Here is a 17,350-nt window from a genome sequence, read left to right as displayed (position 1 = left end):
TATGTGCTGATCCTTACCGCTTTGGACTTAGCCGGTTCGGATGCATCTGGACAGAAGCCGAACGGTCACTTTGACTAGCTTATCTCTTTATTTCCGTGTATTGACTAAATCTAGATCTAGATCTGGTTTTCTATTTAATTCCTAGATCTACAAAACTCTATAAGTATGAAACTCTTTCATTTTAATAAATCAGAAATCGATTTTGTCAAAAGCTTTTGAGTTAAACTCTTTGTTCTTCGTTTAAGAACTTGTCTTGTTTCTTGGTGAGTCATATCCAAGTAAACACTTCCTCAAATCGTTGGCCTTGTGAGTCATATCAAGCAACGACGAGAGATCCTTCACTTGGTGGTCTTGTGAGTCATATCAAGCACCATTTGGAGTCGGGAATATCGAAGGCCTTTCCGCAACCTTCGTGCGACCCTTCAATCCATTCAGTTCTCCATCCGGAGTTCATATCCAAATCTGATCCATTCGAGTGAACCGATCTTAGGGTCCTTCAGAACCTTCCGGCGATCTGTCCCATCTCTCCCATCTCTCTGTCGATTCCAATGTGTCGCCCTCAATCCCTCGCCCTAAATCTCTCCAATGAAGCTCTCCAACCAATATTTTGGTCCTACCAATAATCTTTCTTTTTCTAATTGTCCTTAGCTAAATCTCTTAACATAACAAAAACAATAAATTAATCTAAGGACCAATTTTTTGGTCCTAGCTATGCGGATGCCCTTACTATTTCGTCCCTTTATTACAATGACATATCAACCATCTTGCCAACCCCACAAGAAACAAGTACACAAGTGACTTGAATTAGACTTCCAACTACATCACGAGAACCCACACACACATGATGCTTAGCATCTCCAACTGAGAGATTATACCAAGCTTTACCAAAACGAAAGAATACTTTTGACAAAGACAAGCACATACAGTTTCTTCTTTTTTTTGCTTAATATCTTTTCGCCCAGAAAATATAATTAAAAAGATTAAGGGTATTAAGAACACACAGGACCGCATAGAACAGCTCGAGCCTGGAGCCGTTAGCATCTTTTCCGTCGAGCCATCCCGTGACCGCTTTAGTGACATCCACAAGAAGCGAACTTAGGAAGAAACCTAATGAGGTAGAGAACCACCCCAACGCCGTGCTGATGGTCTTCATACTCGCCGGAGATTCTCTATAGAAGAACTCTAACATTCCTCCAAGAGTCAACATATCCGAGAAACTCAGCAAGACATACAGAAACTCTAACCAGAACACAGAGATTTTGATGTTGTTGTGAACCGCCTCGTGTTTTCTCTTGGCCTCCACGATGGATGCTATCGCCATTGAAACAGAGGTGAGAGCTAGGCCTGCTCCTATGCGTTTCAAATTGAAGCTCGTTGACCTTTCGTTATTGCTTGATGAGATTCTTTTCCCAAATAGTTCGTAGAAAGCTATAGAAAAGAGCAAAAGTAAGAGAGCAATAGCGTTGAGAGAAGCGGGAGGAACCTCGAAGGACTGCGTGAGTTTTTTGTTCATCAACATGCCTTGTTGTACGGAGTAGGTTGATAGTTGTGCTAAGCAACAGTTCATTACAATTGTGCTCGCAAAAATTGGTAGGAGAGCTAGAAACGTTCTTGTTTCTTCAACATCTGTTGCTGAGATATTATTGTTGAGCTTCGCTTTATTTAAAAACCTGAAAATCAAATACCAATAACGGTCTTGAAGCTCTATTTTGTACTGAATCATTATTATGTTATAACGCATTTGAAGATCTTTCCATTGTCCTGCTTTTTATCTATGTACATACATACAGTTTGTCAATGGCAATCAAATTATTATACATAGGAATTGCATTTGTAAAGAAATTGCATATAAGCTAACTTGACGAGAAGTCCTAGTTTCACATCAATAATGGAGTTTTCATACTTGTCAAGCTTTCTATCTAATATAATGTAGTTTCCAAAAAAAAAAAACAATCACATTAACCATATAATAAAAATTTATTTTTTTTGTATATGTTATATTTTGAATTTTTAAAAACGATTATAAATTACGAAAAACTGTTAAAAGTTTCACACTGAATATTGTGATCAATTGTTTAAATTTTTTGTTATAATAAGATACAAATGATCATAAAACCATAGATATTCAGATTAATATATATATTAAACTATACTCCATATAAAAATACATAAATATTTTAATTTAAAAATTTTCGTTGAACAACTATTGAGAGCTTAATATTCTAATTTCAAAATTTTCACTGAATTTTCAAGAAAGATTATAAATTATTAAAAATACATGAAGGTCACACACTATAAGTTTTGTTATTAATGGTTTATTCTTTTAAAAATAAAATACAAATTATCATAAAATCATATGATTAGGAAGTTTCATTTAATAGATAGTCATATTAAAATAATATTATATATATGTTAATATTATTTAAATTTAATTACATACCATATATAATAGAGAAAATAATTATTTAAATTTATTTAACACAAATGATTGTAAATAAAAAAAGTTATGTAACACAAATGATTTAAATTTATTTAACACAAATGATTTTAAATAAATTTATGTATTTGTGTCAATTTAATTATATATGTAACAATTAATAGTTTTTTTAATTATTATATATATATTTATTAATTTGTTTCACAATATGTAAAAATGTTAAACAAATAATAATATGTAAAAATAATTTGTATATCAAATGTTCATTATCCGCAAGGCGGAAATCTTAAACTAGTTAGTTGTTAAGGTAATATACGATTATTAATGCAAATTAACCCAGTGGTAGAACGTTAACTTTGACATCGTGGCCTTAATTTTAAGATGCTACTTAATATTTTAACTTCTTAGATTACCTCCAACGACAGGTTTTTATAGGAGTATTTGTTAGAATTTAAATTATAAAAAAAAAGTGGAAAGAGAAGAAATAAAGTATCGGATTTACGGGCTTATTAGAAACCTACCTTAGACTTCTTTCCCTATGTGTCACTTTCTAACCCACTAATATTTCATTTGAAGACAAAAATTAAAACAGAAAATTAAAATATTATTTATACGTGTAAACTAGTTGATGTTCCGCCGTATTAATATATCTAACAATTTTTTTTCTAAATTTTATTTTTATAAAATAATTATAATTAAACTAGACAAAACAATTAAATTTTATAAATTATAAATTTCATTATTCATATTGGTAATCAATGTATTAAACTATGTTTTTTTTTTTACAGTTTTGTTTATGTGATGTAGATTTTGGATCAAAATATTTTCTATATTAATAAGTAAATTAGGAAATTTGTATTTAAAATTAACACATATTGTATTTGGACTGAAAAAAAATCATGTGGTACTGAAAAGATGAAAAAAATCAAAAATATAAAATATTAACAAAATAACGATAGTTTATGAGTGTTCAATCCGTTAAAATCGAACCATTTAAAAGAGAACCATTTAAAACCGAACCAAACGAAAATAGAAAAAATAGTTTGGATTTGGTAGTACTGAATAAACCGAATGGATGTTATTTTTAAGAAACCGCAGTGTATAAATTTGGTTCAGTATATTAAGCGATCAAACCGAATAAACCAATGAAAATGATTAATTGATATATATTAGTATACTTATATATAAATTTTATAGTAATCTGTATTTGATCAATATTTCTAATAAAAATAATAGAAACTGGCTATAATATTAGTAATAAAATTATAAACTAAATATAAGATATAAGTTATGATGATATTTTTGGTAGATATTGTTAATATATATTTATTAATTAAATGTCCTTAATATCATGATAATTATATATTAAATATATTTTTATAAAATAATAGTATATTTATTGTTAAAATATGTTAATGATTATTAATTATCTTAAATATCATGATAAATATATAGATATAAAAAAATATTAATTAAACTAATGACTTATGTTAAAATGATGGAAAAGATTACAAGTAAGCAAATTAACTAAAATCATGGAGAAGATGACAAGTAAGCAAATTCACTTCGCAAATAATAGTATAGATACCCACCGTAGGAAACTTAATGGTTGGACATGATGTCTCCCTAAAATCGATGGGAAAAATTGTAGTATTTGCGGAAGCACCATAGCCTATTGGTTAAGGTTCAAAGCCTTCTCCATCCAAGTTTGAGGTTCGATTCCTAGACTTTGCAATTATTGGACGTTCCAGAGTACTGTAGGCAGAACCGTTCGTTGTGGTTGTCTGCTGCGGAGAGAGCATGTCGATCGAGAATGTCTTACATGCAGAATCGTCCGTTGATCCAAGTGTTTCAAGGAGAGTTTCATCGTGGAATCTTTATCCGTAGAGCTGTTCATCAATATCTCATATGTTACAGGTAGTTGATCATATCTAATAGAGTTAGAGATTATATGATGATGTAATGTGTTGGTGTTTTAAAAATAAAAGTGTAGTCCCTACTTAACTATTCATTTAATACTTGTACAGGCTGCATGGATGCGGTGCATGGATGCGGATCACGTCCTGATGAACAAACGTGCATTGACGGCGTCATCAAACCCCACAGAGCGACAGCTAACGGCGTCTTTATTCAACGTTGTCACTTCCAAACTAGATCCAGCCCTTCTCGTGCACAGACCGAACCACTTGTGCTGCAGGTAAGAGAATCTCCGCCACGGCGGGAGAGACAAGCCACGGCTCTTCAACGACCAATTCGCCGCGACGCACGACTCTCTCACAATCGTCCTCAGATTTTCCTCCTTTCCAACCAAAACACGAGGCAGCAACTGCAATACGCGCAGTTAAATTTCCCTTAAAATTTTAGATATTTTTCAATTACTTTTTCATTTGTTTTGGGCGGGTTAAACCCTAGTTGTTAATAAAACGCTGATCAATGTGTTACCACTCACCCTGCTTAGGTAAAGGGAAATTTCGTTCTTAAAAATGTTACCTTTGAAATTTCTTAATTAGGGTAGAATCACAAATTAAGAAGACTTTTATGGGAGTGTTACAAAAAAAAAAAAAAAAAAAAGAAGACTTTTATGGGATGGTTACTATTTCGTCCCTTTATTACAATGCAATCTCAACCATCTTGCGAACGACCACAAGAAACAAGTACACAAGTGACTTGATTTAGACTTCCACTACATCACGAGACCACACACACACACATTATGCTTAGCATCTTCACTAAAAGATTATGTCAGACTTTAACAAAACTAAAGAGTACTTTTGACAAAAGACGAGCACATACTTTGTTTTCTTTTTTTAGCTTAATATCTTTTCGCCCAGAAAATATAATTAAAAAGATTAAGGGTGTTAAGAACACACAGGACCGCATAAAACAGCTCGAGCCTGGAGCCGTTAACATCTTCTCCGTCGAGCCATCCCGTGACCGATTTAGTGACATCCACAAGAACCGTACTGAGGAAGAAACCTAATGCGGTGGAAAACCACCCCAACGCCGTGCTGATGCTCTTCATACTCGCCGGAGATTCTCTATAAAAGAACTCTAACATTCCTCCAAGAGTCAACACATCCGAGAAACTCAGCAAAACATACTGAAACTCTAACCAGAACACAGATATTTTGATGCTATTGTGAACCGCCTCGTGTTTTCTCTTGGCCTCCACGATTGCTGCTATGGCCATTGCAACAGATGTAAGAGCTAGGCCTGTTCCTATGCGTTTCAAATTGAAGCACGACGACCTTTCGTTGTTGCTTGATGAGATTCTTTTTCCAAAGAGTTCGTAGAAAGCTATAGAAGAGAGCATAAATAGGAGAGCAATAGTGTTGAGAGAAGCGGGAGGAACCTCGAAGGACTTTGAGAGTTTTCTGTTCATCAGCATGCCTTGTTGTACGGAGTAGGTTGAGAGTTGTGCTAAGCAACAGTTCATTACAATTGTGCTCGCAAATATTGGTAGGAGAGCTAGAAACGTTCTTGTTTCTTCAACTTCTGTTGCTGAGATCTTGTTGTTGAGCTTCGCTTTATTTAAAAACCTGAAAATCAAATACCAATACCGATCTTGTTATAACGCATTTGAATCATATAAATCATAAATCATTAAATAAAAGTGAACTTTAATACATACAATAATTAACGAGAATCTATGGCTTTTTTTATATGCCAATCTATGGCTTTTGAAATAAGATCAATAACCATTTTTATTGATTATACCCACGTCTTTCAAATTTAGTTAGGAGAGTCTAATTAACTATTTTAATTGAAAATATATTTTTATTAAAAGGTAAAAAGATTAGTTGAAATACATGCAGAATCAAAATTATGAAAGCTTATTGTTTCTTCATTCATTTCTATGGGAAGTAGGAACCATATTTAGTTTGTTTTGTTTTAGCACTTTAGAAGTCAACAAAACTTAATTATGTTAGTGCAAATAAATAAAAATAAAAAATACGTGTTTAGCATTACTTGAATTTGTTGTGATGAATGCTTTTGTCGGTAGAGTTATTCAGCGTTATCTCTGCATCCGTTACAAACCTATTTCGGTTTCTTGCGGCTGAAACAAACACGTTCACAATTCTGGTCAAAGGGCTTCCCGTTGGACGCCTGAACCGATACATAGGAAATCCCACGGTGAAAATAAAGAGTGCAGAGGCCAAAATCACGGTGCAGATATCGAAGCTGGAGCTCCATCCTTTGTTCTCTTCAGTCCAAACCATAATTGTAACGGCCAAGAGGCCTCCAAAGCAGATAGAGAAGAAGTACCAACTGAAAAATCCTGAGATAAGTCCTTGCTTTCGACTATCAAGCTGGTCGCCTCCATGAGCAGGCAAAGAGGCTTTGACACCTCCAACACCTGTAGCTACTGCATATAGTCCGGTGAATAGAACCAGTGATTGAAGAGTTGAAGGAGTGTTATCTCCGTGAGGTTGTAACTTAGGGGTATGTGCTTGGATGGTCAACAAGATCAAACCCTATAGGAGTATAGTTTTAAATTTATATATGTATAAATTATTATTTTAAAAGATTCAATGGAGTGTTTTCTAGTTACCAGGAGTTCAATGGAACAAAATATGACGAAAGCGGTGAAGCGAGTGAGAAAAGAGTCAGCAACAAAACCACCAATGATAGTGAGCAAAAACGACGTTCCTGTGAAATTGGTCACCATGTTCGATGCTTTGGCTGATGAGTAATGCCATGATTTTGTAAAGTATGTGATGAAGTTGGTTGAACATGCTAAGAACACCATATTCTCCATCATCTCCACAACTACATCAGCATACACCAAAGCTCTTATAAATAATGAAAGTACAATTTATAAGGGTGTTTTTGTTGAGGTATAGAAATTTACCACAAGCGATGGAAGCAGCTCTAATTCCACCATGCTTGCCAGGGATTGCCTCTTTGCCCCTCCAATCTTCAAATTTCTCTTCCATCTCATTCTGCATATCTACGATTCTTTAGAAACAAGGATGATTTAATAGATATTTTGTGTAAAGTAATTTATTAGGTGTTTAACATTACCGATGGTGGTTGCTTTTGGGTTTTGTTTATATAAGAAAATAAGAAGAAATTGCGTGAGAATGTAAAAACAAAGTAATTAAGAGCTGAAACGGAAAGCAATTACTATTTATTGACCTGTTTTACAAGTGTCTACTGACTAGTTTTGTTTGGACATTTGCAAGTAATGGCACTATCTTTCCACTTTTTATATAATTAGTAAAACTGTCATATATTTCTTAATTTGTATTGAGACATGCAAGAGTAATATGTATCTCTGTATTGGTTAAATCAGTTTATTTTGTATTCATGTATTCAAAATTATTATCTAACATGCCATAGTGTAGTCACTGAATGATATCCATGTATGATGTATCAATTACAGAATATTCCAAATCTTATTTTAAAAATGCTCTAAGGTAACTTTTAAAGTAATATCGGATATCATGCAGTCAAGTCAAAAGGTTCATGCATCTACCATTTCTTTCCTTTCTTATATTCAAAACCCAAAATATGGCAAAAATCAGAAATTTCTAGTTTCTTAGACTTGCATGGAAAAGGAAAACATTTACAAAACTATTTTTTGTTTAGCTAGCATAAGTTTTTGTAGTGGCAAAGGAAACGACTTGTTGTTTGGTTCGTAATAGACGACAAAATCTCTGAAAAAGCGTAAGATACATAAACATACAGTTTGTCAATGGCAATCAACTTATTATACATAGGAATTGCATTTGTAATGAAATGCATATAGGCTAACTTGACGAGCAGTCATATTTTCACATCACTAATGCAATTTTCATACTTGTCAATCTTTCTATCTAAAACTATTAGTATCATAATTCAATAAAATCATGTAGTTTCCAAAAAAAAAACTCAATGCTTCTTTCAGTTGCCGATACTGTGGTCATGTGGTGTTATGCAGTTTTAAATCCAAATTATAAATCGCTGCTTATACAATCAAATTTATTTGCTAATATTCTTACATGTCCAATTTCATATCATAGGTTATGTGATTATTAAATATCACAACTCTTGGCATGTGATTATTATTAGTTGTTCGAAAGAAAAGCATATGATTATTAATGCCACTTAACCCAGTGGTAGAACGTTAACATTGACATCATGGCCTTAATTTTTAAGATGCTAATTAATATTTTAGTCTCCTTAAAATCCATTGGAAAAAAAGTGTAGTCCCTACTTAACTATTCATTTAATACTAGTACATGCTGCATGGACGCGGATCACGTCCTGATGATCAGACGTGCATTGACGGCGTCATCAAACCCCACAGAGCGACAGCTAACGGCGTCTTTATTCAACGGCGCCACTTCCAAACCAGATCCAGCCCTTCTCGTGCACGGACCAAACCACTTGTGTTGCAAGTAAGAGAATCTCCGCCACGGCGGGAGAGACAAACCACGGCTCTTCATCGACCTCTTCGCCGCGTCGCAAGCCTCTCTCACAACCGTCCTAAGATTCTCTTCCTTTCCTACGAAAACACGAGGCAGCAACTGCAACGCACGCGCGTATTGGAGTGTGGGCCTCGCGATCTCGAACTCAGAAGCAAAGTCTAGATCAACAAAGTAACGAACGGATGTCCGATCACCAGGGGGTTTGTGAACGACGTCGATGAAGTCGTAACTCCCGGCGGTGAGTTTAGATGATGAGTTCCATTTCGAAACGCAAACGGCGGCGTTGTGTCCGAGCTCTCGTAGAAACGATGCTACCTTGTCTTTGAAAACATGTTTCCGCCGGGATCTGAAACTGGAATATGCTTCCACTGCTTTCAGAACATGAGATAGCAATATGTTTCGATAAGGATCATAGTCGGAGAAGCTCAAGGCCATCTTTAAGATCTTCTCACTAGCTTCTTCACCGGAACGTTCCGTTGCGGAATTTTCAGACAAGTCGGAGTCAGAGTCGTAGAGTGTTTGTGATCTGTCTTCGAGAAACTCGAGTTCGCAGATTTCAGGAGAGTCTTGGTCTTCTAGTATGCTGCTGTGGTTGCTGAAGATCCGAGCCTTGGCTTCATCGTCTAGTGGGTCGGTGACACGTTTGGTTTTAGAGAAGATCGCCATATAGATGAGAAGTGAAAAGGTGAGAGAATCGAATTTAAAGTGAGCGTTTGAGTGCGTTACGGTGGAGCATTTAGCTGGGAATATTCCTTGTTTCTTTTTTCTTTTCTATGTTTCTTTTTATTTTTTGCCTTTTACAATTTGTTATCTATCTGACGAAAGACTAGTGCATAGGAAGGATATCCTATTGTACCTGAGGATTTTTTCCAAGTCGTATGGACGGACAAGATTTAGAGCAGCCAAGTATATTCTTTTTTGAGTATTCTTACAAGAACATATATCCTAAAGCAAAGTTCATTTTATGCACCGTTCGTGTTTGTTTTTATTCTTCATTGGTCACATCAATTAACGTAGGACGTTTAGTAGAAGTGCTTCCATCCTAATTGGTTGAACTTCGGTAGAAGAGCATGTTTGATAAGTTTTGATAGACCGTGGCAAAGCTCTGAACAGAGCAACCAAAGTTGTGAACAATTAGGAAACAACATGTAAAAATTTGCTTGATGAATTCTAATCGATTCACACAAGGTATGACGAGAATCTCGATTATAAATTATCAAACGCTAACATTTAATAAAGAACAACAATGTCTTGAGGAGTCTTATCTAAAAAAACACAACTTGATCGAAATTAGGCAAAGGTACAGAAAAGAGAAAAACATCCAAAGCCAGTGAACCATTCTCCACGATGCTGCTGCTTCACTTCTGCACATTCTCACCCAAATAAAGTTCGGTTAATTACGCTTAAAATCAACAAATATGTGCTGGTAAGATTAGAGAGATACTTACAGAGAGTTTTGCAAACATGTTTCCGTAAAACTTGGCCTCCTTTTTGTTAAACTCCTTCATTTTCTCCTTCAGCCTTCTCTGCTCCACCTTCACTTCCCTATCATTTTGATAATAAAAAAAAAAAACCAAATCACATTTAGATTTAACTTTACAATCTATAATGTTCACTCACTAGATGAAAGAAGACAAACCTGTTGTCGGGATCGACTTCAAGGGCCTTCTTGACATCAAACTCAGCCAAGTCCAAATCAGCCAACTCCATGTAAGCCTGCGCTCTCCTGTATAGGGCCTTCACATTGGTGCTTTCCAGCTCTAGCACCTAAAACATATATCCAAAGCAAACCACTTTCCATCATTATTGGCTCTGAAGTTATAAAAAAAGAAAGGATATGCAAGTCTTGACCACCAATTAGTTTTACCTTTGTGCATAGCTTTTCAGCTTGCCTGTATTCTTTCAACTTCAGTTTGCAAGCTGCATCGTTCAGATTGCACGCCACTTTCAATGCTTTTGCTTGCTTCTTCTCATCCTCGCTGAAGGATGAGTCGTATTCAATGTATTTGACAGCCTGAGAAGAAACCAAACCATGTGAGATAATATTCAACGTAAAATAACACTAACGCTTTCATATTTATTACCTTCTCGTATCTCTTGGAAGCGAGTGCGTATTTGCCTGCTTTGAACTTGGCATTTCCTTCTTCCTTCTTCTTACCAGCAGCTTCAATCTTCTCCTCAGTGTTCATGTCCCACGATTCCCTTTCCTAAAAGATCAGTGACAAACAAGTGTTGGACACCCACATTTGCTTTATTCTCTGAAAGAGGGGTAAACACTCAAAACTGCACTAACCTTGTCGAAAGACACAAGGTCAACCTCATAATAGACGGTTGAGTTTGGCGGCACCACAGCTAATTCCTGCTTTGACTCAGTTGAACCAAAAGCATACACTGGGTCTATGGTCACCAATGCCACTTCACCCTTCTTCATCTTCAACAGAGCTTTATCAAGCCCATCGATCACTTGCTCTGTTAAAAAGCACCCAGCAAAATCAATTAGAACGATAAAAGTTGGAATAACCAACGAAAAGTTTACAGAAGTTTTGCAGAAGTGTAGTTACCTTCATCTGTTTTGAACTCAAAGGGCTCTTCACCTTCACCGTGACCTTTCTTTAGGAACACAGTACCATCTCCAAGTTTACCTATCAGTTTCACTGCCAGAAAGAACAAAAAAAAAGACATTTAAGAAACTGCTATTGGACAAGTCGACAAGAGATAAGTGCACTCAAAATCTGAAATATAAACCTTTCACAACCGCCCCCTCATTGGGACGCTCATATCCTTCCCCTTCTTTCAAGATTTTCTTGATGACCTTGTTGTCATCGGTCACTTCAGAAACTGTCTTCCAGGAAACTAACTCCAGCTCGATCTCAAGCGTCGCGTTTGGAGGAACCGCAGCTTCACCAGCAGAGGCTGGCTTGCCCTTCTCCCCGAAACCATCTGTCGCATTAATAAGCAAGTTGGGAAGAGACAACAAGTGCAACATCATACCAAGATCCATAAAAACACAAATGAAAAAAAAACTGTCTTACATTGTGGTTTAACAGTCAGAAGAACCTTCTCTGCCTTCTTCATGGTTTTCACAGCCTTAGCAAGTGCAGGACAGAAGTAACCTATATAATGACACAGACCACAAAGATTGTCAGGGACAGAACATACTATCTTACATCTCCATCATTTGTCAGAAGAAACAGAGCACTAACCGTCTTTAACAGTGAACTCAACACCATCAGATTTCCCAACAACAGTACCATCCTCGAGCTTAGCCACATACTTAACTGAACAAACAAATACACAGGAGAATACCGTTAGGGATATCAAAAACACAGACCAATCTCTAAAGTAAGTCACAAAGAAACTGGACACAAACCAAGAACTTCATCGAGATCCTTTGGGGTTTCCCACTTCTCTCCCGCAGCAACAATCTTCTTAAACACACCACCATCTTTGCATATGTCCTTGACACTAGACCAAGAAAGCAACTCCACATCAAACTGAAGCGTGGCATTGGCAGGGATGGTCGGCGGCGAGCCAGATTCCCCATAAGCCAGCTCGGAAGGGATAGTGAAAACAGCGTTTTCGCCTTTCTTCATAGTCTTAATACCAATATCCCATCCTTTAATAACCTGACCTGCAATCACATTGCCAAGACAAAATAATAAGCAAACAATTCACACAGATCTCTACCAAAGTTAATCCCTTTAGGCTAATAATGATAAACACTGATAAAACCTAGCAGCACAGTGATACTAGAATGTAACTATAATCTCAAATTCAAGATACGCGCTTGGGACTAAGCTTATCGATCATAATCAAAGAGATTGAATCCACTGACCTTGACCGAGAGTGAATTTGAAAGGCGTTCCTCGGTCGCGGCTGGAATCGAACTTGGTCCCATCGAGCAAAGTACCAGTGTAGTGCACTGCAGAAGAGATCAATTAAGTTTCAGCTGAGTCAAATCGAAAAGAAGACAAATTGGAGATTCGAATCGATGTTAAGTTTACCTTCGACTTCATCGCCGTTCTCCGGAGTCTCGAATCCTTCGCCTTCCTTGAGGAGCTTCTTCTTCAAGCCTTGCTGGATCTCCTTCTCCTCGCCGACTTTGAGGAAGGAGGCGTCGTCGCCGAAATCCATCTCGTCGTCGCCGTTCATTCCACCGACGGGAGGCATCTCGAAATCTTCATCCATCTCGATTCAAAAAGCACGAAAGTAAACGAATCGCAAGAGAAGAGTTTGTGAGGAGAGTTGAGGTTGGTAACGTGGTTTATATATTCGGGTGAGTAAAAGGGTTCTAGAGCCTTCCTTTTCCTTTATGCGAGAGAGCGAGAAGATGACGGTGTTAAAAGACTGTTCCTGAATATTACAAATTTACAATACAAATGTTGTTTCACTCGTGACGCCGTTACGACAGATGTGAACTTTGATTACGTCAGCTGTTTCTACTGGGCTTTAACTATTTTCAGTAAATTCTCTATTAGGTTGGCAAAAGTGCAGAATAGTACAGATTCTTGATCGGGCCCAATAAGGTTTGGTTCAGAAAAAAGGTAATCATGCTTCTACACGATAAAAGAGACTTACAAATTTACAATTCAAATTTTAGAAATATATAATTTCTCCTTTATATAAACTAAAAAGTATGTGTTAAGTAAATATATAATATCAATCTAGTGTAGTGTCGTGCAAATAAAACTGTGCTTAAATTTTCATAAAATAATAAAAAATTATTTCCACAAAATAAAACGTTTTGGAAACTTTTTTAAAAATATAAATTTTCCGTCTTTATTAAAAAATATTCTTTAATAGCATTAAATTTTAAGAAAACTATTTGAGTTTACTAAATTACTATTAGTTTAATTTTATTTAAAATTTATAATTCTACATTTAAAATATAAATTCAAGGTGTTTTAATATTAAATACATAAAATTATTTTTGTGGAGCAAAAAGAATAAGAGAAAATGACTAAGATACCACTAAAAAAGTTTTTGTCACAAATATAGTCTTTAAGAATAAAAATGACCAAAATAGCACTTAAGGTTTTATCAAAAGAGATAAATATACACTTATACCCTAATGGTAAATTAATTTAGACATTAGGGTTTAAAGTTAAGAGGTGGAGTTTATGATTTAGGGTTTAGGGTTTAGAGTTTAGGGTTTAGGGTTTAGGATTAAAGGTTTAGAGTTTAGGGGTGGGATTTAGGGTTTAGAGTTTAGGGATGGGGTTTAGGGTTTAAAGTTTAGGTTTTAGGGAGTAGGGTTTTGGGATAAGATTTCAAATTTTGAAAAATAAAAAAAAATTAAATTTTTTAAAACATAAAATGCTATTTTGGTCATTTTAGTTTTTGAGGGCTATTCTTGTGACATAAACTTAGAAATGTGCTATTTTGGAGATTTACCCAAAGAATAAGTGAATAAATATTTTTTAAGAAACATCATCTTTTATTTTGCTTAGGGTTCGGCTACGGTCTGTTAAGTGGCCAAATCATGCTAATTTTAAAAGCTTTTATGGTAAGTTCAACGATTGTGCGGCTTATAAAATTAACTAGGTGTTTCTGCACCATGTGCAATAAAGAATTTTTTCAACGATTGTACGGCTTATAAAATTAACTAGGTGTTCCTGCACCATGTGCAATAAAGAATTTTTTTAATTTAATTTATATTTAAAAATACATTTTATTAAATATTATAGATTTTACAATTTTCTTACTAATATTTAATATAGATTTGATATATATTAAATCAATTTGTATTAAACTAATAAAAATGATATAAAATTGTATAATTATCAAAAATGTAACCTAAACAATATTTATAAAATTTGTAAATATATAAGAAACTAATGATCTTACGATTAGATATTTAATTTTTTTAAAAAATTGTATAAATTTTTGAAAGCTTTAGTAATTATAATTAATACAAAATAATAATATTTCAAAATTTGAAATGTTATATATGAATATCTTTGTTTTATAATTGATGTATGAGCTATTACCATATTTAAGAAAAAGTTTACCAAAAAGATATATCAATATTAAATGTAATATATGAATTATTATCATATTCTAATAAGTTTTCCAAAAATATAAATCAACATTAAATGAAATTATCCATGTCATATTTTTCTGGAAGCCATGTCATCAATTTCAGTAGCCATGTCATATTGTTTTGTGAAATTGATCGTGGAAATAACATGTGGCAAAATCACTTCGTAAATATAGTCTACGGGACTAGATTTGGACCCGCACAACCGTGTGGGTATTAAATTTCATGTTTATATATATTTTACATAATTAGAATATATTTTTTTAAGTTACTTATATATTTTAATGTTTATATATAATTATTTTAAATATAACAATTTGATAGTTTTATGCTGTAAGTTAATTGATTATTTCAAATCATCACATATATTTGGTATTTTTTATTATATATATTTTAAAATTATTTTTTTATTCAATTATTATGATCATGATCTGTTATTCAAAGCGCTAGATTTCTTTTATCAATATTTTTTATGTTTATTCATTTAAGATAATAACTATATATATATATATATAAAAGTTTAAGACAAGTTAATTTTATACATGAATAATCTAATTTACTAATGTTAACCCGTTTTACCAACATATTATATTTCTAGCATAAATTTTAAATGTTTGTGAAAATAAATTATATTAATTTATCAGTTTAAAATAATTTTATCATATTTAGTTAAATACAGTGTTTTATTTTAAAATGATAGATATAACTATACAATAGTAAAATTTGATATATTTTTTTTTGTAAAAGATAACTGAGTATATATATATATATATTAATGTATAATAACATTAATTTCATTACTAATTACAAAATTAGTGAAAATATTTATATACAATTTTTGATAATTAAGGTATTGTTATAATTTTTTCAACACATTTGTTAAGAAAATTAAATATATATATTTATATTTTAAATTAAAAGATATCAAATTATATTATGATTTAAGTAGTTAAAAGATTATATATTAGCATTAAGAAAATACATTTAATAAAAAATTAAATGATGATCCAAATAAAAATATCACACATGAATCAAGGTGAGTTTGTTAACAAATTCGGATTTTTAGGAGTCGATGTTATATTAGGAATGATATATTATTAATTCATATTATTAGTAATAAATGAATAATAACTGATTTCTAATGATAGTCTATTTTTTAAAAAAATACACATGAATCAATATTGTGACTTCTGTTTTATAATATATAAGATTACTAATATAGAGAGGAGTGCTCTCTTCCAATGTTACAGTTTTTACCTTTTTAGCATCACTAGGATCCAGTTATATGGATGATGAAAACGATTGTGGGGTGTCAGGTGACTTACATAAAATAACACTTTTTGAGTTATCATTGCACTAAAAGACACAATATTGTTTTGACACACTTTAATGTGACAGGTGTTTTATTGAGGACGAAAATAACCTTTTTTTTGCTAAGGAGAAGAATGTTTTTTTAGGAGGCAACCTGTAATGAAACTTAGTTGGTGTCTAGTTGCATTTAATAATAAAGTTATGAACCAGAAAGGTATGTATATGGATTTATGTGAATGGCTTGTACGCGTGAGATCAATTTAAAGACAGAAAATCTAACGGCTACAAAGAAGAATGTCTTTTAGGGTGTAATTAATCGAAGAAGATGAGTTGAGGTCAGACAAGATATGGTCAGACGAAGTTTAGTTAGCAAATATATGGCCAGACCCTAGTTGTACGAGAGTATTGTGGTCAGGTGATGAATGGAGGGGAGGTGTGTGGTCACTCGATGTGTGGATGGGTGTTGTGTGGTTGGGCGATGAGATGTGGTCAGAAGAGTTGTAAAGTGGTGGAGAGATGAAAGGAGGGTTCCGGAATGGGAATCAAGAATGGGAGCATGCCTTTTAGGGTGTAACTAATGGGTTTCCAAGGTTGAGAAAGTAAGTGAGTCGTGGTCAGAAGAGATATGGTCAGACGAAGTTTGGTTAGGACATGAGTATTTGCTCAGGTGATGAGTGGATGGGAGGTGTGTGGTCACTCGATGTGTGGACGGGTGTTGTGTGGTCAGACAATGAGATGTGGTCAGACGAGTTGTGAAGTGGTGGTGGAGAGAGTTAATTGATGGAATTGCTACGAACTTTTTTTGATCAGAAACGAGCACCATGGTGGAATACCAACTGTTGTGGTCACGAAATCCATGGTTCAACCAGAGTCTCACCAAACCGTCCAAACCGGCCATCTAGGAGGTACCAGCGACCGAGGTTCAGTCCAAGGCGTATATATCTACAACCAGAAGGACTTTCAACATGAAACAAATTTTATTGGATTCTACACTCAAGAAGGAGTCCAGGCCAATTGGAATTGGGCCAATATATTCACGGAGCAAGAAGTTATGAATTTTACAATTCAGAGGTTTCTCAACCCGTCCATCTGCGAGTACCCGACTTTAGAAGAAGATTCAAGCTCAATTAAGGAGCGGCCTGAAGCAAA

General features: G+C 34.2%; 5 protein-coding genes across 5 annotated transcripts in view; 1 reads left to right on the top strand and 4 right to left on the bottom strand.

Moving 5' to 3' along the window:
* The window catches only part of LOC106330374, a 6,390-nt gene extending 6,270 nt beyond the window's left edge, over positions 1-120 (top strand). The window contains exon 5 of the mRNA XM_013768847.1: positions 115-120. Coding sequence (XP_013624301.1) covers positions 115-120 — 6 coding nt within the window. The remainder of the gene's footprint in view (positions 1-114) is intronic.
* Positions 121-755: 635 nt separating this feature from the next.
* LOC106330373 (protein NRT1/ PTR FAMILY 4.1-like) lies at positions 756-1,723 on the bottom strand. The gene is made up of 2 exons (XM_013768846.1): positions 1,002-1,723; positions 756-816 (listed from the first exon to the last, which is right to left on the bottom strand). Exons 1-2 carry the CDS (start codon positions 1,721-1,723, stop codon positions 756-758), a joined length of 783 nt encoding a protein of 260 aa, XP_013624300.1.
* Positions 1,724-5,044: 3,321 nt separating this feature from the next.
* Positions 5,045-7,386, bottom strand: LOC106333092 (protein NRT1/ PTR FAMILY 4.1-like). The gene is made up of 4 exons (XM_013771574.1): positions 7,290-7,386; positions 6,990-7,207; positions 6,407-6,912; positions 5,045-5,976 (listed from the first exon to the last, which is right to left on the bottom strand). The coding sequence occupies exons 1-4, from the start codon at positions 7,384-7,386 to the stop codon at positions 5,250-5,252; spliced, it is 1,548 nt and encodes a 515-aa protein (XP_013627028.1). The 3' UTR covers positions 5,045-5,249.
* Positions 7,387-8,500: 1,114 nt separating this feature from the next.
* LOC106333560 lies at positions 8,501-9,659 on the bottom strand. The gene has a single exon (XM_013771994.1). The coding sequence runs from the start codon at positions 9,514-9,516 to the stop codon at positions 8,680-8,682; it is 837 nt and encodes a 278-aa protein (XP_013627448.1). The 5' UTR covers positions 9,517-9,659; the 3' UTR covers positions 8,501-8,679.
* Positions 9,660-9,992: 333 nt separating this feature from the next.
* LOC106336042 (peptidyl-prolyl cis-trans isomerase FKBP62) lies at positions 9,993-13,127 on the bottom strand. Its single transcript, XM_013774756.1, has 13 exons — positions 12,855-13,127; positions 12,686-12,772; positions 12,221-12,481; positions 12,054-12,128; positions 11,883-11,963; positions 11,596-11,790; positions 11,412-11,504; positions 11,144-11,319; positions 10,935-11,057; positions 10,718-10,864; positions 10,490-10,617; positions 10,299-10,395; positions 9,993-10,214 (listed from the first exon to the last, which is right to left on the bottom strand). The coding sequence occupies exons 1-13, from the start codon at positions 13,036-13,038 to the stop codon at positions 10,209-10,211; spliced, it is 1,653 nt and encodes a 550-aa protein (XP_013630210.1). The 5' UTR covers positions 13,039-13,127; the 3' UTR covers positions 9,993-10,208.
* Positions 13,128-17,350: the final 4,223 nt, after the last annotated feature.

This window comes from Brassica oleracea, chromosome C3 (genome assembly GCF_000695525.1).
Source record: "Brassica oleracea var. oleracea cultivar TO1000 chromosome C3, BOL, whole genome shotgun sequence".
NCBI classification, from domain to species: domain Eukaryota; kingdom Viridiplantae; phylum Streptophyta; class Magnoliopsida; order Brassicales; family Brassicaceae; genus Brassica; species Brassica oleracea.
Note: the sequence above shows the minus strand (reverse complement) of the source record. Positions and strands in the feature narration are given on the sequence as shown.

Bases quoted from the DNA above. Each gene is read 5' to 3' on its own strand.
- LOC106330373 (XM_013768846.1), bottom strand. From the start codon at position 1,723: ATGATTCAGTACAAAATAGAGCTTCAAGACCGTTATTGGTATTTGATT. The intron at 817-1,001 runs GTGTGTTCTTAA...CTCGTGATGTAG, and splicing joins GAGCTGTTCTATGCGGTCCT to TTGGAAGTCTAATTCAAGTC.
- LOC106333092 (XM_013771574.1), bottom strand. From the start codon at position 7,386: ATGCAGAATGAGATGGAAGAGAAATTTGAAGATTGGAGGGGCAAAGAG. The intron at 7,208-7,289 runs GTAAATTTCTAT...ATGCTGATGTAG, and splicing joins AGCTGCTTCCATCGCTTGTG to TTGTGGAGATGATGGAGAAT. The intron at 6,913-6,989 runs GTAACTAGAAAA...ATACTCCTATAG, and splicing joins TTTGTTCCATTGAACTCCTG to GGTTTGATCTTGTTGACCAT.
- LOC106333560 (XM_013771994.1), bottom strand. From the start codon at position 9,516: ATGGCGATCTTCTCTAAAACCAAACGTGTCACCGACCCACTAGACGAT.
- LOC106336042 (XM_013774756.1), bottom strand. From the start codon at position 13,038: ATGGATGAAGATTTCGAGATGCCTCCCGTCGGTGGAATGAACGGCGAC. The intron at 12,129-12,220 runs GTTTGTGTCCAG...TTGTTTGTTCAG, and splicing joins GGATCTCGATGAAGTTCTTG to TTAAGTATGTGGCTAAGCTC. The intron at 10,396-10,489 runs GTTTGTCTTCTT...TCAAAATGATAG, and splicing joins GAAGTCGATCCCGACAACAG to GGAAGTGAAGGTGGAGCAGA.